Below are 20,829 nucleotides of genomic sequence, written 5' to 3'. Positions count from 1 at the left end.
GCGCGAAACAAGTCCCGGGGGCGCGCACCGCGCCTGCGCGGGATCGGGGACAGGCTGGGAGGCGCGCGCACGCGCATTGCGGGCGGCGCAGGCGCGGTGCGGCCCGGCCGGGGGCTCCATGTCGCGGCGGGCCCTGAGGCGGCTGCGGGGCGAGCAGCGGGGCCAGCAGGAGCCGGGCCTGGGCGAGCTGGGCCCGGCCGCCGGCCCCGAGAGCGGGCAGCAGCGGCCGGAGGGGGTCGCCCGGGGCCGGAGCGGCGTCAGCAACCGCTTCGAGCTGGTGAGGGGCTGAGGGGGGACCGGGGGGACATGGGGGGACATGGGGGGGCGGGCGGGGGCCTGGAGGGACCGGGGGGCGCTGAGGGGGCTCGAGGGGGCTCGGGGGGGGAGAGGCCGGGGGGTGGCCCAGGGGACGGAGCTCTGGGGAGGGTGCTAGGGGGGCTGCGGGGAAGGAGTTGGGGGTGCTGGGGGGGTGAGGGGGGTCCGGGAGGCCTGGGACGGAGGTGGGGGGGGACTGGGGGGGGAAACTGGGGAGCACAGGGGTGGGCTCGGGGCTGTGCGGCACCGGGGGGTGGTGGGGGCACGGGGCAGGGCTGGGTTGTGCCGAGGGAGCTGGGCTCAGCGCTGGGGTGCTCAGACAGCGGTGACAGTTCTAGTTGGAGCATTGCTGCCCCCGCCCTGCCAGCCCCGTGGTGTCCCACTGCTGCTGATCTGATGGTACCGGTGGCTCCCCGGGGTGACAGAGCCCGGTGTTTCCTCTCCGGGCACCTTGGCCAGCCCCAGCGCTTCCCTGAGGCTTGGTTGTGAGAGCATGCACAAGGCTGGCTTTGGAGCCTCTTCCGAGAGGCCAGATGGGCTGTGCGTGTGCTGCCCGTTGCGCTGTGTAGCAGGCAGGTGGTCGTGGCCCTGTGCTCCCCTCTGGCTGGTTGGCAGGTGCTGGGCTGCCCCAGCTGGGTGCTGCGCTTTAAATGAGCGTCTGTGCCCACTCTGTGTGCTGGAGAAGGCAGCTGGGAAGCTGAGCCCTGCTCTGCAGTGCTTTCCTCTGTCGTTTGCAGGTGTGAGTAGAACAGATGCCTGTGCAATCTTGTCCTTGTGGGTGTGGAAGAGGGCAGAGCACGGCTCTGTGCCGCCTGCTGCTGCAGCTCGTTCTTCTGTTTGCACAGATTACCAGTGAAGAACCGGAGGATGACCTCCCATCCAAAGAGGAGCGAGCAGATACCAGGCTCAAAGAGCACGATGTGTCAGAGAGGAACGATGAAGAGTCAGTACCTGAGGAGGCAGAAGGCGATGGGCAGAGGAATGGGGAAGAGGCAGACCGGCCGGACCAAACGGTAACGCAGCTGCAGGTACCTTGCAGTGACAGTTGTTGCCCCACAAGGAGCAGAGAGAAAGTGTTGCATATTCCTGCCTCCGCTCGAGCTGAGCGGCTTTGTTGGTGATAGACAAATGTGTTTCTTGTGCGTGGGCTTTGTCAGAGGCTGAGAACACAGGTGTCGGGGCAGGTATGCTCATGGGGAGCCTAAAACCAAATTGTAAGTAGGTGCAAGTTAACGTCTGGTTAGAAGTGCAGGCTGTCTGTTCACCCTGTTCACTAGCTGGTAACTTGCTGAGCTCACGTGCCAGGTTTTTAGCTGGGGAGGTAGTGAGCCTGCACCCTAGAGCTCCTTCAGAGAGCGAGAGGAAGGTGCCTGCCTGCCTGCAGCTCCCGCTTGTCCCAGTCCCTGTGTGACCACCGGCTCTGGAGGAGGGTGAGCAGCATGGTGCTGAGGGCAGTGTCTGGGAGCCTGCAGGGTGCGCAGCATCTCTGCGTGGGGCCTGGGGGATATTTCATGGCTTCAGGGGGGAGGCTCCTATAATGTTTTCTCGAGGAAGACCTTGTGCGATGTTGTTGTGGGTGCTGAGGTTACGTAGAGCACGTGGGAAGGAAAGCACTGCTAGGATTCAGGAGCAGAGGTTGCTTCTCCGCGCTCTTTGTCGCACAATTAACATAGTGCTACGCTGTGGATGGTGCTAGGCTCTTGGGTGAATGCTCAGTGAGCATTTGGTTTTGGGCAAATGATGTAAACACTTCCAAACAATAAACTAATCGTTGAACTTCTTTCTTTCCTGTAGTATTTTGTTGTCATTTTCTGTTAGGAGTTCCTCCTCTAGTCCGTGTTGGCTCTTAATCATCTCCTCGTATGAGAGGTGCAGAAATACATAAGGAAAGGGACATTTTAAGTAACAATTTGGCCCTGCAAGTCTAGTCCGTATCTTACTGGAGGTGAGGGTAGGGGAAGTAAGAGGGAATCAGCCCCTTGGTCTCATCCGTTAGGACCCTGCTTGTGGTGCCTGCGTGCCGGGTGCCCGGCAGCGTGGCTGGAGCAGCGGGGGCTGCTGTCTGCGCGTGCTGCAGCGGGGTGCCCGCAGCCAGTCTGGTGGCTTGGGAGCGCGCTGGACGTGCTGTGTGAGCTTTGCTCAGCCCGTCCCCACGTGAGCAGCGGCTCCAGCGTGACCCTGACCCAGGGAATTTGCTGCGTAAGCACTCGGAGCACACCTGGTGCTGCCTTCAGATCTTCCTGGGTGGAAACGTGGGAGCCCTCGGCACGTGTGGAGCTGGACTGGGGCTGCGTGTGCCCCTGGCTCTGAGAGGGGCTGGGGAGTTGTGGAGCAGTCCTGTAGTGCTGAAACTTGGGAGTGTTACCTGTGGAGGGCTGGCGACCCTGGGAAAGTGCATCTTAGCTCTGCGTGCCTTGAGAAAGAGCCAGCGTGGGTAGCAGTGCGCATCTTGGGTTGGGGAATGCTGTGCAGCAGCCTGAGCCTCAGCAGCTGCATCTTAACTGAGAGGAGCCTGCATCACACGGTGCTTTCGGGCAGCTGTTGGTTTCTGTGGTAATCAGAGTGGCTGCTGAAACCATCTTGCTTACTAGAAGGACAGGAATACGGTTTATTTTCTAGGGAGTAAAGGAAGGCTGAAACATTTCTTCCAAACCTGGTGTATCTAAATTTTCTTGCTCGAGTTTGTGATCTCGGACGTTAAAATGAAAGTGAGATGAGATTTAACCCTTGCGTTTTTAAACCTTTGGTGCTTGCTTCTATTTTATGCTTGTGTTTTAATTTCTACTTTCTGACAGACTTGGAAGGATGAATATCGGTTTCATTTGGGGAACCTACTGACATGCTGGTCCCTGTTGGAAATACTGTTCTTCCCCGTGGAGCCTTCCTCCCTGCAGTCGTTGGGTATACTCTGACGGCCGTTTCATTTATCTTTGCAGCCCGTGTTAAGTAACAAGCCACGAAAGAAAAAAAAGAAAAGGAAAACGAAGAAAGCTGCAGCAGGCGAGACTCTGGTATGTCTGCTTTTCTCTGAGAGACGGTGGCCGTGCTGATTCCTGCCTTGGGGCTGACAAAGCGGTGACACTGGTAGTGGCAGAAAAGATCTTGAGGCAAAAATGCTCCATCTTGTGCTGTACTCATTTAAAGTCATCAAAGGGCAACCACAGCTTTAGACTGCGGTCCTTTAAGCGACCGGGACTAGCGCAGCTCTGCTGCAGATGGCTAGAGCTGAAATCCTCACAGCAGCGTCTCCTTTCATCTCTGCTTTGAGGCCCTGCACAGGAGGGGGTACTGCAGGACCTGTGAGGATTTCTGCATTTTCATGATATTTCCTTTGCCCTACTTAGGGAGGAGCTCTGCAGAGCTGTACGAAGCTCCTGCTGCCGGCAGTGATTCACGTTACCTTTGTCTGCTTCTCCGTGCGCCTTCTCTGTAGCTTGCCATCGTACGGCTAAATGCTGACGAGCACCCGCTAGTGCCGAGAGCGTTATCAGCAAACGCGTGGCCAAGTGCCCTTCCAGAGGGATGTGCTCCTGTCTTCTCAGGGGTGAAGGGAACGAGGGGACAGTGATTCTCTCTGACTAGGTTGTCTACTCCTAAGTAAGCGTGCTTCAAGAGGAGGGAGAACTTTATCCAGCGTCTGTGCGTTGTGGATAAAGCTTGGAGATAAATGGCCAAACTTGAATCTTTTATCTGTATCAGTCTGTTACGCTTGGATACTTTCAGTACTTGAGATAGGCTAGGAAGACATTTAATAAAGACTTAATAATAATAAAAATTTATGAAATATATCTAAATAATAATTTAGACTTCATTTAATAAAAATGAAGTTCAAGTGAGGAACTTTTTTTTTTTTTTTGCTAAAGCTTTTAAAGTCTTAACTCAGGGGAGATCCGTGGCTAAACACAGCAGGCCATGGTGTGCTGTGGTGCTGGACAGGCTGTTGTGAGCGTGCCTCCCAGGGAGGTGTGGGCTGGCTGCTGCCTCCCCAGGAGTTCAGCTGAGGACGTAGGGGTGGGTCACTAAGGCCGAGAACCCCACCAGAGAGCCTGCTTCCTCCCCAGCCCAAGGATAATGAGCGAGAGGGTGACATCTGCCAGCCCTAAGCTCTAGGGAGACTTAATTCCTAGATCAAACCAGGCAGTTTGATTCACCAACTGGTGGTAATGCTACCTTTGTTTGATTGCTAAAAACGCAGAGCATTATAAACTTTTCATGAGTCCGCTCCACACAGCATAGCTATATTTAGTTAAAAAGGCAACCTTGGGATGTTATTTGGGTGTTGTGAATGGGATTCCGCCTTCCACCCACATGCATCGTGAGGAGGATGTGAAATGGCCACTTAGAAATGCATCACTTGCTATTTGTGGGGAAAATTGAGGGAAATCGGGGTAAAAGTGTTATCCAGCAGCACACATTCAACAATTGTGTATATTCTTCTGGTTGTTAGAAGACTGGAAGGTGACTGTGCAGTATGTCAGAGCTGGGTTACAAACGTGCACGTTTGCTGTCGTATCACAAGGATCACAGCAGTAAATTAGTGTTTTCATGGAAAGCAGACAGCAAAGGCTGATTATTTAAGTCTTTACCATTAAAATCCGCACCCCAGCTTTTCATGATATTTTAGGAAGTTAGGGTGCAGGAAATAAACCAGACAAAGCACAGCAAATGTTTTGTAGCAGGGCGCAGACCAGAGACCAGACACACAAACTTGTGAGCCCTGTGCTAGAAAAGACCACTGTGGCTGGCTTGTTTGGGCTCAGCACGAGGCCAGCAGCAAGCCTGCCTGCTCTTTCTAGTGCCAGATATTTTCAGTATGAGAGTACGTGTGCTCCCGAGGTGGGGTAGCAGCAGGGGGAATAGTGGGGCCACACCAGTCACACACAGCGTGGAGTTTGGGGTGAGCCAGAGGGCCTGGAGGCAGCTGGGCGACCCTGTGCCTCCGTGACGCATCCTGTAATTACTGCCTTATCTCCGCATGTGCCTGTCTTAAGGAAGACAATGACCTGGAAGACATCGACAGCTTACTGGAGAAGATTGAGGATACCAATGGGGTACTGCAAGAGACCCAGAGTGGAGTAATTGCTGAGAGCAGGCCTCTGCTCTACGTAGAGCACAGGTAGTGCTTGTTTTCCTTCCTGACTTTGGGTGTGACAGAGGTATTCGTGCCCTGAGGAACGGAAAGGGGAGCCTGTGTAATCTGTCTGTAACTCCAGGATCTTAACTCGAAAGGGGCTATGTTGTACACAGCTTCATTTCTAACCATAGCTCTTAAAGCTGTGTTCAGTTTTTCAGTATTCTTTAGAACTTGGAACTCGTATTCTCTACTGTCCCACCTGGTTTGAGTGGACGTCTGGACCAGGCCAACCTCCAGAGGTGCCTTCCAGACTAAAATGTTTGGTAACTGTCAAAAAATCTCCGCAGAGCTGCTGAGAGCCACAGCACATAAAGCTTTGAAACCAGCCTAGCTTGGCCACTTGACTGGCTGCGTTCAGGTTGGGTGCTGCAAGCAGCCAGCTCCAGTGCAGTAAGTGCTGTGCTCCAAGGAAGGCTAAACACTACCAGCAGCTAATTTCACCAGGAAAGCTAATTAGACTCATCTAACCTTTCCCCCTTGTGACCATCAACAAAGTGGACTAAGTGCTAAGCACATCTAAGAGCTGGGGGATGAATTGGCCTCACACTAGATGTCTGTAACATCTAAGCCTGTGTCACGCTGTGAAACTTGTCACGGATGGGCCAGCTGCTGTGTCCCTCGTGATTCAGAGCCCTGGGCTGGTGCAGATACTGGCAGATTCTGCTTCTGTAGGAAAAAGAAAGCATTTTAACCTGTAGGGTGGAACAATTTACCACTCAGGTTTTGAAACCTGAAAACACTGCATCAAACAGAGTGGGCGCCCTTTACTAGTTTAGCTTGTTCAGGGACACTGCAGTAAAGGGAGAAATGTTTGTTTACCTACAGATGTTTTCAGGCTTCAGTGACTTCTCTGGTCAGGTGAGCGTTATTCAGATACCTTTGAGAGCTGGATAACCTCCAAGTGGATGAGGGTTGGCGGTGCTGGATGTCAGCTTCCCACTCCCTCTCTTCAATTCCTGCTCACTGGATGGCAGAGAGAAACCCCTCCTAAATACGCCTCCCTTCTCTGGGCCAAATGTTAGATCAAGAAAACTGTAGGTGTTGTCGTGCTTTGATATAAGATGTTTGTATTAAAAGAATGTATTTTAAGCCTTGCCAGCCTCCCTGCAGTGGTTAGGGTGCTTGCCCTGAATTGTGGACTGCCACTGCTAGATTCAGCAGAGGGCACCTCATGTTTTCCAGGCACAAAATACCCTGAGCAAGCAGAGGCAGTCCCTGGGAGTATCCAGGCGAGGGCCCAGGCTGCCCTGGAGAGGGCAGCAGCAGTATTCCCCAGCTCATGGTCCTTGGAGCCGAGCACAAAAGAAGCGTGTGTCTGATTGAAGAGGCGCTTGGACGCCTCCGTTTCTGGCCAGTGACCAGGTTCCTCCTGGTGTGTTGTGTCAGACTGGTGGTGTGTGTGTGTGTGTGTGACAGTTCAGGGGTTTGAGCAGGGACAGTTCATGGTACAGAATGCTTGGCATTGATGAAAAGGACAAGAGTGCAAGACTTTGTTTAACCTTTTTTAAATTTTTGTCTTGTTTCAACCTTCTCAGAAACTTGAATCCAGAGAATGAGTTGAAGAGATACTTCGGGGCTCGTGCTGTTCTTGGTGATCAGAGGTTAGTCCAAAATGTAATAGTAAACCCTTTGAAAGTCTGAGTTGGGGTGTCCGTCCTTCTCCTGGCACTGCTTACTGAGCCCCCAATGCTATGCCTGTGCCGGGAACCCAGGGCACCCCAACGTGATCAGGGCATCTTATTTCTTCAGATTATACCTACTACTTCCTTTTTCTCCTGTTGATTTCCCGCCCCCCCTTCCCTGCCAAATGCCCTTCTAAAGTCCTTTTGCTCAAATTCTTAGGCTATTGACTCTTAGTTGTGTTTTTTTTCTCCTCCAACATTTATGGTTGTTACTATTCTGAAGTCTCTGTCTTACAGAACGGACCCTGAATATTTTCCAGGCAGTCTCATGTATTTGCTTACAGGGGCTCAGGGAACCAGCTGCTGCTTAGGTGTAAATCTCTGTGCAGTTACCCACTGCACTGTCATCAGCTATCCAGAAAATCCTTGCTTTCAGGAGCTGGTTGGAAAATGTGCACATAAGAAGGGTATAAGCTCAGGGCAGTGATGGTGGAAGGGGGAACCCCTGAGAGAGTCTGTGAAAGAATTACACTCCGTCAAGGAGAGGTTAAAACAAAAGGTGGTGTTTAGTGCTTGAGGAAAAGAAACGGTCACATCTCCTTACTCAGGAACTTCGTTAGAGTAGCTGTGATTTCCGAATTCCTCTTGCCCTGAACCAATACATTGGTTGCACTTAGGAGTACAGCTTAAACTGAGTCAATGCTTAAAGGCCCTGCTGGGAAGAGAGAGATGAGTCAGAGGGATGTGGGGCTCTCTTAATTGGGTCTGGGAACGTGTTTGAAGCAAACAGGCAGCTGAGAACTTGGCAGGAATGAAAACAGGGAAAGAAGCTATTGAAGTGGAAATGCTGGAGGCACTGGCTGGCCCAAAGAGGAATGGTTAAAGTGAGGAAGAGCCAGAGTGAAGGTATGTTGTGTCTCGAAGGCAAGCAGGTTAAAGCTCTGGGCAAAAGCTCTGTGGCAGGGCTGCAGCTGGGGAAGAAGCTGGATCTCTTTTTTCCCCAAATCATCTTTTTTTTTCTGGCAGTTTTTAGCCCTCCTTATTCTGCTAGTGCAGGAAAGCTGTGACCTGTTGTGTTTTTTTCCCTCAGGCCAAGGCAAAGGCAGCGCCAGTACATCCGCAGCACGTGGCTGACGGTTCCCAAGAACACCTGGCCACGTTACAGCAAAACAGGTGAGGCTTTCAGCGCTGCTTCCCAAAACACTGCGCTGCTGCTGGCCGACCAAGACCGTCGGTCTCGTGCCTGTGTGGCTGCTCCTGCCAGCCTGGCTCTCCTGGAACCTCAGTGCCCAGGAGCTGGAGCAGCTTTCATCAGCTGCCAGGCCAAGGCTTCGCACGGGCTGAGGTAGAAAGGGAACTGCTCGTCAGCTGGTGATGGAAAAGGCCTCCTTTCTCAACAAGGAGGACCCTTTTTGTTGTGTCTTAGTATTTGAGTTCTTTTCTCCCCTTATTGGAGGTAGCAGGTGATGTGTGCTTCCCTTCTTACAATAGCCTTGCTGGACTGTGAGAAGATATCCATGGGGAGAGCAAGTTGCCTGTGCTTCTCGAGTGGGTTTCGGACATTGATTCGTGGGAGGAGGGGAAGGGGTGAAATTCCGTGGGAGTTTCTGAACACACATCTGGCTTTGGAGCCAACAATGCGTGCAGTCTTTCTGTGCTACAAGGAATCAGAAAAGTTTCAGCTGCTCACGCTCACAGGCTCACGGACCCATGTCTCCCATGTGCTCTCCAGGTATTGCCATGCAGCTGGTAGAGACCAGGAGGGGGGTGCAATACTTCACATTCGAGCACCACCGTGAGTACCAGCAAGTGCAGTTCAAGTTCCTGGATGCCGTGGAGTCCATGGACCCCAACAACATTGTGGTATGTTGTGAAATTGGGTTGTCCGTGCTGTTATCTCCTGCTGCTTTCCTGCAACCGGGGAGCAGGGTGATGTGCTCTAGTGCTTATCTTCTGTCAGCCCCATCTGAGCGGGGTGAGGCAGCGTTGCTTGCTGAGCTCTGCTTTCTCCTCATAAATAAGAAAGTGACCAGCTCGGTGAGGATGAGGTCCAGTCCCTGGTGGCCGAGCCTGGATTGTGCTGCTTGGAGCATGCCAGGTAGCTGGCAGAGGAGCCTGCAGGAACTGGCCGTTGGCTGAAGGAGTAGGAATAAAGCTCCCTTGTCTCCTCTCTTCAGCTGGGAAAGGGAAAATATTGTATAAGCCCATTTTTAAATGGGACTCTAAACCAACAGTTTTTCTATTTATAAACCCTTGCATGGGTGAAAAAAGTGTGTTTTCCTGGTATTGCAGTAAAACAAGTCTTTGTGCTGAAGTTCTTCATGCATGTTCAAGCTCATTAAAGTCTATGGTAACGCTTAGAGTTTGTAATGATAAACAACAGAAAAATTTCTCTGCACCCTACTGGACCATAGCCGAGGTATTTTTGCTCTGAAAAGTGGCCACGTGAGGGAAAATACATGCCCTGGCAAAGTTTCTGAGAGGCCACTGTCTCTTGAAGACAAAGGCCCTTAAAGAGGCCAGTGTTTAGTTCCTTCTGCTTTCCCACCCTCTGCTCGTAGCCACTGCTCTCTGCAGCTCATCAGTTCTGCTTGCGAAGGGATTCACAGTAAAAGATGCAAAGTAGTTGCTGGTCAAGTTTTAGTGGATTAAGAGCATTTTTCCCCTCTCACTATGACCCCAGGTGCTCCATATTTTCCAAAATGAAGGACTAGAAAGGAATGTACAGAAGCCAAGGAGAGGGAAAAATGTCAGACAAAAGGCACCAAGGCACGGGCGCTGGGCTGGGACAGCCATGGGTGCGAAGGCTTTACCCTGTAGGTGGGAACGTTGGCCACCACCCTGCAGATGTACCACTTCTGGAGCCTTTGAAGCTGTACCTTATTTTTAATTCTGGGAGAAACTTGAGGAGATTTGAAGCAGCTTCAGTATTTTCATATTGAAGTTGAGATGTACTTAGAGAAAGTAGTCTGTTTATAATTACTGAATGCTGAGCTCTTTGCGGTATGGTTACACTTGTACTCAGAAGCTTGGAAATCTTTTTGTTTGTTTTTTTTCTGTCCATTCCAATTCAGGAGCTGGGTCCTGGGATTGTAATAGGTGTGTGAAATTATCCTCGCGGTGCCCAGAGAAAGCAAAAGCCTGATCGAATGTTCAGACCCTTTTTTAAAAGGGCTAGAGAAGGAAACAAAAATGTCACTTAGGCCTTTTGTCTGCACCTTGGATAGTGTGCGCAGTGCTGTGCCCTCCGCCTCCAAAAGGATGCGGTGGAGCTGGGAGCGACTCAGAGGAGGACGGCAGAGATGAGCAAAGGCCTGGCACAGCCTCTGTGCTGGAACTGCCAGCTTGGCTGGGACAGCGCTGGGAGAGGCACCTGGGGGAGCCGTGACTGAGGTCTGGGAGGGGGAGAGAGCTGCTCCCTGTCCCTTCCAACACGGGGTGAAGCCGGCAGGTTCAGGCTAAAGGAGGTTGGTTGTGTTGTGGCTTTATGCTGTGGCTGTCTGTGTCACAGAGCTGGGTGCTGGAAAGTTACCTGGTCAGCGAGAGAACAAATTCCCAGTTAATTAAGGGCTATTAATATTAAGGTGGTGTCTTTGACAGTGGGGGTCCCTGAATCCCTGTAGGATGGAAGTTTAGAGAACGCTGGGAGTCAACACTTGCCGCCTTTCCTAGACATCTGCTTTTGGAGGTATGGCAAGTTGGACCTCTGAAGTGTATGAATGTCCTTATGTTCTTTTAATCCCTGGTTTTAGCCTTTCACATGAGGTGCATCTCAGCCTTGCATTACAGTCTTAGCATTGTTTCTGATGGTGTGGGACAGGATTGCTTCACATTCAGACCCAGGGGCAAGAACAGACCCTTTCTCTTATGTGCTGTATCAGGACATTTGCCTTCCTGCCGTGCTTACGGAGCTTGCCTCGTAGGCAAAGTGCACAAGAAACCAGTGATTCGTGCCATCGTGTAATCAAGCTCATGCTCTTCTGTAGCTGCTGCTTCAGATGAACCCGTACCACGTGGACTCCCTTCTGCAGCTCAGCGATGTCTGCCGGATGCAGGAGGATCAGGAGATGGCCCGTGACCTGATAGGTAAGCGCTGAGCTAGGGAGCGGACGTGCTGGGAGGCTGCCATGATGCCCTGCCAGCATCGGCCCCTCTTGGCTGGCCAGAGCTGGTGAGAGCTTGCGAAGGGTGCGCATGGAAAACAGCGGCCTGAACACCCAGCAGGGGCTGCGGAGCAGCGTGGCATCGCACCGCAGGGCAAGGCTTTGCCCAGGTGCTGGAGGGGAAAGGAAGGAAGAGGCGCTGCTGTGGCACCAGTCTGCAGACGTGCACACGTACCCAGCGCTGAGCAAGTCGCTGCTGAAAATCACAGCTGAGCAGTTGCTGTGAATTAGCAATCAAAGGCTTCTGGTTTGGTTTTGTTTTCCTTTCAGCAAAGGAGCAGCAAACCAGAAGGGTTTGTTTGGCTCCGTGTTTGTGACTTTGCGGCCACGAGCACTCGGCCTCGTGTTACCCTTCAGGCTTGCAGCTTTTGCTGGAGGCTTTTGAGCAGAGCTGGACATGCTTGTCTGCGGCAAAGCACATTAGCTTTCACCTTTAAAAAGAATGAAAGGATTGTCTGGACACGATGGGTGTCGTCTGTAGGACGTCCCTTGCAGGAGGAGGGTCTGATTTAGCAGCTACCCCGTACTGCAGTGCAAGGGGACGCTCCAGGAAGCCCACCCCATCCGCAGGGAGCGTGTGTGGCTCTCCAGGCCAGCTGGCTTTGCCTTCCTGTGACCAGCATGCTGCATGTCAGGCTCTTCAAGCACTGCAGGCTGGCGTGATGGGTAGGAGGCATCCTGGGAGATATCCGTCCCTCAGACTGCCGGGAGTCTGAGATGTCAGATGAGCTGTTTGGTAACAGGGACATGTGCTGCTCAGCATGGTAGGAGGGGCCAGAGGCTAAGTGAGGACAGGATCTTTGGCTCGCACACGTGAGGACAGTTGTGGCAGAGGCAGCTGTACCAGCCTCAGTCCCAGGCTTCTTCCAGAAGAGTTGCTTTTTGCAACCACAGCTTGATCTAATGCCTGCAAATGGGAGCAGGGCTCGGTTGCCTGGGTGTCTGCTGGGACCATGTACTCGGAAGTAGCTTTGCACCTGTCTAGGGTGTGAATAAGCTTTTTTCATGGCCTGTGGGTGCCAGAGCTCTCACTTATCAGTGTTTTCTTGGCCAAATTGCCCCCCATTTTGTGAACGCTGGGAAAGCCTGTGGTGTGGGGATGATGATGTGCCCTGATGGTGTCCGTGCTGTTTGCAGAGCGGGTGCTGTACAGCCTGGAGTGCGCCTTCCACCCCGTCTTCAGCCTCACCAGCGGGAGCTGCAGGCTGGACTACCGGCGGCCGGAGAACAGGTAGGTGGCCGCCTGCCTCCCGCACACCAGCCCGAGGGCACCTGCAGCATCCCCTGGCCTACTTCGGGCACGGAGACCCAGATTCACCACCTCTGCTGCACCAGCCAGTCCTGCAGATGGTGGTGGCTGGGGACCTTGAACGTCCCCTTCTGTCAGAACAAGCTTTGCTGCTCTGCAATCAACGGCAAAGGCCCTTAACGAGGCGAGAGCAGGCAGTGCTTGTGAGGGGGCACTGGGGTACCAGCAGCCCTTGTTCTGCCAGGTCACTTCTACTGAAATAGACTAAGGTGTTTTTTTTTGCAAAGTATCTTCTTTCCCAAGGGATTTGTTATTGGAGCATTACCTGTTTCTCCCTGTCACATCCCTCTTGTACAATTAGTATCCATTAGCCCAAAGCAGCGCTTATTTTTGTCATAAAAATCTTGATGGTGTGTTTAAGTCTGTGCTTGGTCACTTGTGTACTGTCTGCTCAGCTGCTCTTCCCAGCACTTGTGCTCTTAGAGGCCTGGCTGCTTATGTAATATTGACAGCTCTGCAGCTGCAGGGAAAGGTGACTTTATTCTGGGAATTTTCCAGTCAGCTGACCTAAGTAATCTCTCCCAAATTGCTCTACCTGGAGATTGCTCAGGTTTCCAGCGCCCACTCGCTGACAGACTTTGTGCTGTCCGTGACCTGAGCGCTGTGATCTGTATCTCACCCAATTTGGATGTTAGTCCCACCCCAAACATGTCACACGCGCTGCGTCACCGTCCTCATGCAGTGCTGGGACAGTGGCAGAGGCACAGCTGTGCTAAGCCTGCAGGATGCAGACCTCAGGGATTTCCTTGTTGTTGTTGTCCTGAGTCGTTAGTCCTGGGTTGTGTGTGCACAAGGGGAGCGGAGGTGGAATGGGCCGTGGGTTTGCTGTCCCTATGCTTGCACAAAGGTAGCAAGAGTAAAAAAAATAATAATAATAATAATAGTAAACAAGACACAATGAAGATTTGGGCTGATTTGGAGTCCCCGCTCTTGAATGAAACGTGCTGCTCTCCCAGTCTGGCTTCTAAAACCCGTTTCTGCTCTCCACACAGGGCTTTCTACCTGGCTCTCTTCAAACACCTGATGTTCCTGGAGAAGAGGGGCTGTCCCCGGACAGCTCTGGAGTTCTGCAAGCTGATTCTGAGGTAGGTGCCCCCTGGAGGGCTGCGCCCCCTCTCCTACAGCTGGGAGTCATGGTGCCCACAGGGAATATGCTTTGAGCAACACATGTAACCCTCGTATGCCCAGGCTGGACAGAAAATATTGGAGGAGGTATGATACTGTTCCCAGCCTCAGGAAGGGCTTGTTGCCACTCCTTAAGGATGCAGTCCCACAGATTAGTTTTGGGCATGTGCTCTTATCTGTATCCTGCTTTGAAGAGAGAGGTGATTGTTTAGGAGGAGGCTTAATCAGCTGGAACCTGATTGTCCTTTGCTTTTGGCTACCTAGCTGTGGGCCTGGCTGATAATTACAGCAGAGCCTGGAGTCTCTGTGGAGCAGACGCACAACAGTGGCTTCAGCCTGCTTGGTTTGTGTGGCCATTGATCTTCCTCCCGTGTGGCCTCGTGGCAGGCCCGTCACCCCTCTGCAGGGAGTGGAATGGGTGAGGTGTCACACCCCTCTCCCAGCTGTGTGGGGCTATTTGTGTCCCCATTATCTCCGCTTGCTGAGTCATGGCATGACTCTGAGTGCTAGTGGGAAAGTCTTGTTTGACTTAGAAATTGGGGCAGGCACTTCAGCTTTTGTGACGCTTATTTTGGTTCCTCTTGTTGTGCTCGCTTCCCTCTGAAGCCTTGATCCAGAGAACGACCCGCTGTGCGTGCTGCTGATGATTGATTTTCTGTCCCTCCGAGCTAGAGAGTACACCTTCCTGACACGCATGTTCCAGGAGTGGGAGGTGAGTTGCTAGCAGGCCACACCAGCGAGGGGTGAGGCAGAGCTCAGGGACACCTTGCTCCTGGGGCTCTCCCCACCCAGCTGGGCTGGAGGGTGGCAGCTGCGCCACAGATCATGGGGCTTCTGTAACTGGCTCAGCCCTTTGGGGACTGTCTCATGGGCAGGCTGGCATCTGGAGATTGTCAGAACAACCCATGGAGGCTGAGGTGTTCAGCATTAGGTCCTGTTGCAGTCCTGGTACCTACAAACAATTATGTAAACTCAAAGTTGCTTACTCAGTTGTAGGGGCACCAAGCCAGCAGCTGGAAAGTAACAGAATCTACCAAGCAATAAACCCCTCCCTGTGTGCAGCCCAGCCACGTTGAGATCACCGCATAGCATCACTTCTCGATAAATCTCTCTCTCTGATCCTGCAGAGTCACCGGAATTTGTCCCAGCTCCCCAATTTTGCCTTCTCAGTGCCGTTGGCCTATTTCTTCCTGAGCCAGCAGGAGGAGCGCTCGGAGCTGGAGTTAAGCCAAGCCCGGGAGAGAGCTGCCCGGCTCATCCAGCTTGCGCTGATCATGTTCCCAAGCGGTAAGTCTGTCCCCACCGGTAAGTCCGTCCCCGCAGGCTTTGTCGCTCTCTTCATCTGTGAGAGCGAACGCTGGATTCCAAGTAGTCAAATGCAGAAGCAGCAGTTTGCCTACGGGCTGCGAATGGCGTTGGCCTCCGTCCATGTGGGACAGGAGCACTGACTCAGAGGGGTGACACAGCTCGGCCGGCCCGCAGCAGGTCGGCTGCTGGAGCCCGCACTGAACCCACCGCCAGGGCTCAGCCTGCCCTGCACCATGGCAGGGCCAGGGAGAGAGCGATGGAACCAGGGTGGGAACCAGGGTGGGTACGGAGAGCCATGAGTCCTCCGCGTGTTGGGAGGAGATCAGCAACTGTGCTCTGTGCTGCTCGTCCTCCTCTTTGGCCCTTCGCTGAAGAGAGTCACGGGCATGCAGGCTGGGGGAGGGTGAGAACTGGGTTCTTGGAGCGGGAACATGTTTTACCCTGGGGTTGCCCAGAACAGACAACTAGTCTCTCTTAGCTTTCTCTCCAAGGCACTGCTCTGCTTCAGATGTCCTTTCTACGGGTGCCCATCACTCTTGCTTTTATCCATTTGGTGCTCATGTTCCTGAAAGGAGATACACAGCCCCTCCAGGCCCAGAGGGGACACAGAATGCCAAGGAGGGTGTGTCTTTTAAAGCCAGGAATAACCAGCTTTCGAACAGAGGTTTAGTTTGTGTTGGTTGAAACCATGTTTTTTGCTGCTTGTCACGGTGACTGAAATAAAACCTTTGTTCAAGTTCAAAGGCCAACAGCATTAAGTGCATGAAATTGTACCTTATGTTACTGAGGGGGGAAAAGAAATGTTCTTTTTTATTTACTGTGGATCTGTTTCCATCATCCATCCAGAGATCAAAACACTGCATAACCTCCAGCCGTGAAGCTGGCAGCATCCTTGCATCCTCCTTGCGTCGGTTCTTGTTCAGCGCCCCAGCCTGGTGGGGTGCTTGGCCCCTGGGAGGGGGCTGTCTCCCCGCAGCCCTGGCGGTGGTGACTGACCGCTCCCATGGCGCTTCTCAGCAGGCTGAAAGCAAGCTGTGTGACTTTCTCCTGCAGTTCTTATGCCGCTGTTGGATCACTGCAGTGTGCAGCCTGATGCCAGGGTCGCCTCCCATTCCTTTTTTGGGCTGAATGCTCAGATAAGGTAAGACCTGGAGATGTTCTCAGTAAGAGAAGGAATCGATTGTCCTGGTATTGGCGATTTTGCTTGCTCAGGCAGTTAATGGAGTTAAAAAGCTGTAGAGGACGATATTTGCTTTTCATGCTGAGAGGCTGTTAGATGCATTGATAATGGATTCCCATAAAGGCTACCAGATAACTCTAATAGGCCTGCCTCACCTTAATGCGGGTGGGTCAGAAGTTCATACTGCAGCTTGTCGGTACATGTAGTCAGAGCGATGCTTTCAGGGCAGGCTGTCTCCTGCCAGTCTGGATTTCCCTGACACGTGGTCCTCCTGAGCACGTGAATGGTCTCCCCCTCGGGTAAAGGCAGAGCAACTTTCATCTCATGGCTCTGCTTATCCCAAAAATAGGAGGCAGAAAGACTGGTGAAGGTAGATGTAAACAGCAGAGCTGGGAGCCTGTGATCCCTCTCTGTGTTCTCACGCGGAAGCACGATGCAGAGACGAGCTCTTTCCAGACAGCACGGGGACCTGCAGGCAGGAGGAGAGTGCCCTGAATAACAACTGTGTCCTTTAGCCAGCCTCCCGCCTTGAACCAGCTGACGTCTCTCTACGTGGGAAGGACTCACTCCCTGTGGAAGGACCCAGCTGTCATGGCTTGGCTGGAGACAAACGTCCACGAGGTGTTACGCATGGTAGACACCAGAGACCCGCTGGTGGAGGAGTCTGAGCTCAAGTGAGTGCAACAGGCAGAGGTGACGGGCTCTCATAAGGGACCCGGGTGCTGAAACACGGGGACAGGTCAGGCTGGGGGGCTCAGCAGACGAGAGAGCAGCTCTGTCCTGGGCAGCAGTGACGCTGGGGCTTGTTCAAAGTGCTTTCCATCTCTGAGAAGTGGGAGAGGGAGGCGTTAGTTCTTCTCTTAAACTGGTGTTAGTTTGCTCTGCTGACTTGCAGAGGTAAGAGGCTGGTGAGTGAGCTGTGCAGTGTCCCTGAGCTGCTCTGCTCTTCCGTCTGGAGGTTAGCAGCTGACAAGTGAGCTTGGCTTCACCTTTGGCCAGCTCAGTCTGACCTGGTGGGTCCCGGCAGAGCCAGGGATGAAGCTGACATTGCACCTAGAGAAGTGGAGATGAAACGCTGGCTGTGCTGAGGTGTGCTCTGTGCCATCAGCTGTTCCCGCTCCCTGCTTTAGGAGGAAGATGAGATACCAGAGTGCCCCCAGGAATATCTACCGGCATGTCATCCTCTCGGAGATGAAGGAGGCCACGGCAGCTCTGCCTCTGGTGAGGGCCCCCTGGGGGTGCAGATGGTGCTGCTGTCTGCGGAGTGGTTGCACTTGTGTCCTTACTACGCATGCAGATGTTGGGCATGTCTCAAACCACAGCCACCAGAAAGGAAACATCTGCATGACCTCGAAGCATCCTCCCTCTGCGTACAGCTTCCTGAGTGTCCTCAGGATAAGGCGCGCAGCGGCGTGTGCGGGCAGGCTGGGCTGTGGCTGCTGCTTTTCCCAAGACCAAGGCCTGCCCAGCAGGTCCAGCCATCTCCATGCCTTGGTGTTTGTTGCTGGTGGTGCGCAGCCTTCACCTCTCTCTTCTTCCCCTCTGCAGGAGGTGACATCGCAGCCTGTGATGGGGTTTGACCCCCTTCCTCCTCTGGACTCCATCATCTCCTACACTAGACCAGAAAGGTACCTTCTCTGCCCCTGTGCCGGCACAGCTCGCCTCCTCCCAGCATCGACACCTGGCTGCCTCGGCCGGGGTGCAGGGTGCTCAGCACTGGCATCCTCCTCCCTCCGAGGGAGAGCAGCCTGGCTTGGGAGCTCGCCAGCAGGCTCAGCAAACAGGCAGGGCTGGTCCTGCTGCCTCTGCGTGGGGCTGGTGGTGGCCATCGCAGACAGCAGCTAGTCACAGGTGTGGAGGCAAAGCCTGTTTGGGGAAAAAAAACAAACAAAAAAACTTTGTTTCTTAACTGAGGTGGGTTGGGGTAAACACAGATACGATCGCAGCTGTCTGTGGTTGCAAAGACTGTTCAGGTGAGGCTCATACGTGTCTCACACGCTGGCCCAGGTCAGAGGACACAGGGCAATGCTTTTAATGGTTGTTTTGCCCAGGGGCTGGCTAGCTGCTGGCTGCCTGGGGTAAGAAATGCTCATGAATTCCCCAGTACGTCGCTTTGGGAGAGTCTGACTGGCTCAGGGAGGGGCCCTGGTTTGTGTGGTTACCAGCTCCTCTGCCCTGTCTCAGCCCGGGTGAGCACTGGCAGGTCAAGCACAAGCTACCCCCTTAACCGTGGTGTGCAACTTGTGTCTTTCAGAACGAATCATCCATCCAACGAAAGCACTTTATCTCTCTTCTTCCGATCACTGTTGCCAAATTTTAACTTGCAGGTATGTGCAGTCAGCTGCTGCAGGCGAATCGGAGCGCACTTTTGCTTTCAGTACACAAGTTTCTACTGCACAGTGTTTCTGCAAAGGGAGTGGCTCTTGGCATATGCAGTGTGTAAACGTCAGGTTGCAGAACAGCCTGATGCTTTTTGGCAGGCGGCATTGTCTGTGTCCCTGCCTGCTGCAGCCAGGCAGCGAGCTCTCTGCCGGGGTCCTCCGGCTCTGCTCTCTTGCAGGGGGACATCAGGCACGATGGAGATGACGAGGCGGGAGCAGGGCAGGACCTCAACCAGGGGGTGAACAGGCTCATGGCAGCCATGCGGGACATGCTGGCGAACATCCAGTTTCAGGAACCCCCCCGAGACGACAATCCTGAAGGCGACGGGGACTGGGACTGAGCTGAGAGCACGTGTCTCCCACCCTGACCCTGTGTTAATTGTACCCCAACCCTGTTCCACTCCAATAAAATCATAGAAACCAGGCGTGCTGGCTGTCGTTGTGCGGAAAGGGCTGCTTCGAGGGGAGGCTGCCGCTGCTGCGTGAGGCTGAGCGCTGTCTTAAAAGGGCAGGGCTAATAATCTGCAGCAGTTTAGGCCCCTTCTGGGCCCCTGCAAACACAGTTAATGCCCAATTCCCTGGGCTGTCTCTTCTCAAGCCCTGTGCTTAATGGTCGTAGCCTTTTCTTCCTGCTGTCTCCTTGTCCTTTGTGCTTCCTCCAGGCTGAAGGCGCCTTCCCTGCGGCGGGGTGGGGGCGGCTGCCCTGCAAGCTCCCTCGGGGCTGGGAGGGACTGGGCTGTGTCCTTGCTCCTCGCAGTTCCCTGTGATCTGCCCTGGAGCTGGAGCTCTCCCGGTGTCGTCTGGGGGTGGGTGGGGAGCGACTCCTCTTGCGCTGCAGCCATTGATGCTGCTGGGAGCGGAGAGGATCCCCCTCCCCTCTTTTTTTTTTCTTTTCCCCACCAGCTTCCCTTGTTTCCCTACCTTCAAGTGGGGCACAAAAGAGTGCAGAGGCAGGAATGAGGTCAGCGGCACCATAAAAGCCTTAGCTCATCGCTGCTGCCCACAAAGCTCTTTCATTTCTGCTGTGTAACGGTGTGCGTGGCTCCAGTGCTGAGCCAGGCTGCGCTGCCCGGAACAAATCCCCCTCCTCCCACTGTGGCCATGCTGCAGCCGGGCTCCCTGCGGGCTGAGCTTCCCGCCTGGGGCTGGCCCTGGCCCCATCCTGCCCCTGGCACATCCCTGCAGGAGCTGAGCCCCGGCTGCGCCCCGCGCTCGCGGTGCTCGGAGCTGCAGACTCGGCATTTTGCAGCTCTGCTCCCAAAGCCTGTGTTGACAAAGCCAGAATTCACCGCGCGTACCGGGCGGGGAAGCCGGTGTCTGCTGGTCCGGATTCCTCCCGCTCACGTTCTCCCGCGGCCTGGGCTGATCCTGCCCGCGAGGCGTGGGAGGTGCCGGGGACGCCGTCTGCCCAGGCGGCTGGCGCCGAGCGAGGCTGCTCCAGCTGGGTACTGCTGCGGGTGCTCGACCCCAGCCCGTGCCAGGGATCAGGGCTGGGGCTCGTGGGCTGGTGCATGCCCATCCATGGGTGTCCCCAGGCCGTGGCCTCGATCGTGGGAGCAGGCTCCTGCCGCAGCCTCGCTGCTCCCAGCCCAGCACCGGGGATGTGTGCGTACTGACCTCAGCTCAGCAGGCGGTTCTCATTAGCTAGGGTGTTAAAATGTCTTCTGCTCCCTAATGAGCACGGGCACCAGCCCTGCACGCAGCTGCTTCCACGCACACGGGACCGGGGGCAGCTCTGAGCCCCGGGCAGGCCCCGGCGCCCCGCAGGAAGGAGCGGAAGCGTTGGGTGTGAACGGCCTGTTCATGGAGCCCTGAATGGCTCTTTGGTGGCTGAGCAGCTCTGGGCATCAACAGCCAGCCAAAGGCACATGATGGTCAGATGGGTCCCGCGTCCCCCAGCCCGCCTGGGCTTGCTGTGGCACCGGGCTGTGAGAGAGGCCGCAAGCTGGCCACAGTGTGGGACTGTGCTCAATTGTGCCTTTGACAGTCCCCAGGGGACATGTCGCTGCTCTGCAACGCAGCACCTGGGTGCAGCGGGGGGACACGTCCATGGCCGCGGGCGAGTTCCGTCCCTCGCACTGCCCCGGCTGTGGGGACGGTCCCACTGGGGTCCCCAAGGCATGTGGAAGCTCCGGGGCATGCAGGACCCCAGGGAGCATGGGAACCCCAGTGTGCATAGTCCCCCAGCGCACTTGGCACCCGCAGGGCGCAGAGCACCCCTATGGCACGTGGAGGCCATGGTGTATGGCCTCCAGGGTGCGCAGGGACCCCAGGGTGCGCAGTGCCCCAGGG

General features: G+C 54.4%; 1 protein-coding gene across 4 annotated transcripts; it reads left to right on the top strand.

Moving 5' to 3' along the window:
* Window positions 1-75: 75 nt before the first annotated feature.
* TCF25 (transcription factor 25) lies at window positions 76-18,961 on the top strand. 4 transcript variants are annotated; one of them, XM_040571268.1, is made up of 18 exons: window positions 76-277; window positions 1,161-1,328; window positions 3,252-3,326; window positions 5,307-5,431; window positions 6,985-7,050; window positions 8,162-8,244; window positions 8,804-8,934; window positions 11,058-11,157; window positions 12,372-12,465; window positions 13,536-13,628; window positions 14,275-14,380; window positions 14,796-14,955; window positions 16,030-16,117; window positions 16,672-16,830; window positions 17,287-17,377; window positions 17,705-17,784; window positions 18,411-18,483; window positions 18,717-18,961. In XM_040571268.1, the coding sequence occupies exons 1-18, from the start codon at window positions 119-121 to the stop codon at window positions 18,876-18,878; spliced, it is 2,013 nt and encodes a 670-aa protein (XP_040427202.1). In that variant the 5' UTR covers window positions 76-118; the 3' UTR covers window positions 18,879-18,961. The 4 variants fall into 4 exon arrangements, with proteins under 4 accessions (XP_040427202.1, XP_040427201.1, XP_040427200.1 ...); XM_040571267.1 differs by having other exon boundaries at window positions 1,161-1,343; XM_040571266.1 differs by having other exon boundaries at window positions 17,287-17,784.
* The last annotated feature ends 1,868 nt before the right edge of the window (window positions 18,962-20,829 follow it).

Source organism: Cygnus olor, chromosome 12, assembly GCF_009769625.2.
Source record: "Cygnus olor isolate bCygOlo1 chromosome 12, bCygOlo1.pri.v2, whole genome shotgun sequence".
Taxonomy (NCBI): domain Eukaryota; kingdom Metazoa; phylum Chordata; class Aves; order Anseriformes; family Anatidae; genus Cygnus; species Cygnus olor.
The sequence above is the reverse complement of the archived record's forward strand: the minus strand, read 5'-3'. Positions and strand labels throughout refer to the sequence as shown.

What these genes read in the sequence shown, in the direction of transcription:
- TCF25 (XM_040571265.1), top strand. Translation starts at nt 119, where the DNA reads ATGTCGCGGCGGGCCCTGAGGCGGCTGCGGGGCGAGCAGCGGGGCCAG. An exon ending in AAACGGTAACGCAGCTGCAG is followed by an intron (nt 1,344 to 3,251) that starts GTACCTTGCAGT and finishes TTATCTTTGCAG; the next exon opens with CCCGTGTTAAGTAACAAGCC. An exon ending in TTCTGCAAGCTGATTCTGAG is followed by an intron (nt 13,629 to 14,274) that starts GTAGGTGCCCCC and finishes TTCCCTCTGAAG; the next exon opens with CCTTGATCCAGAGAACGACC.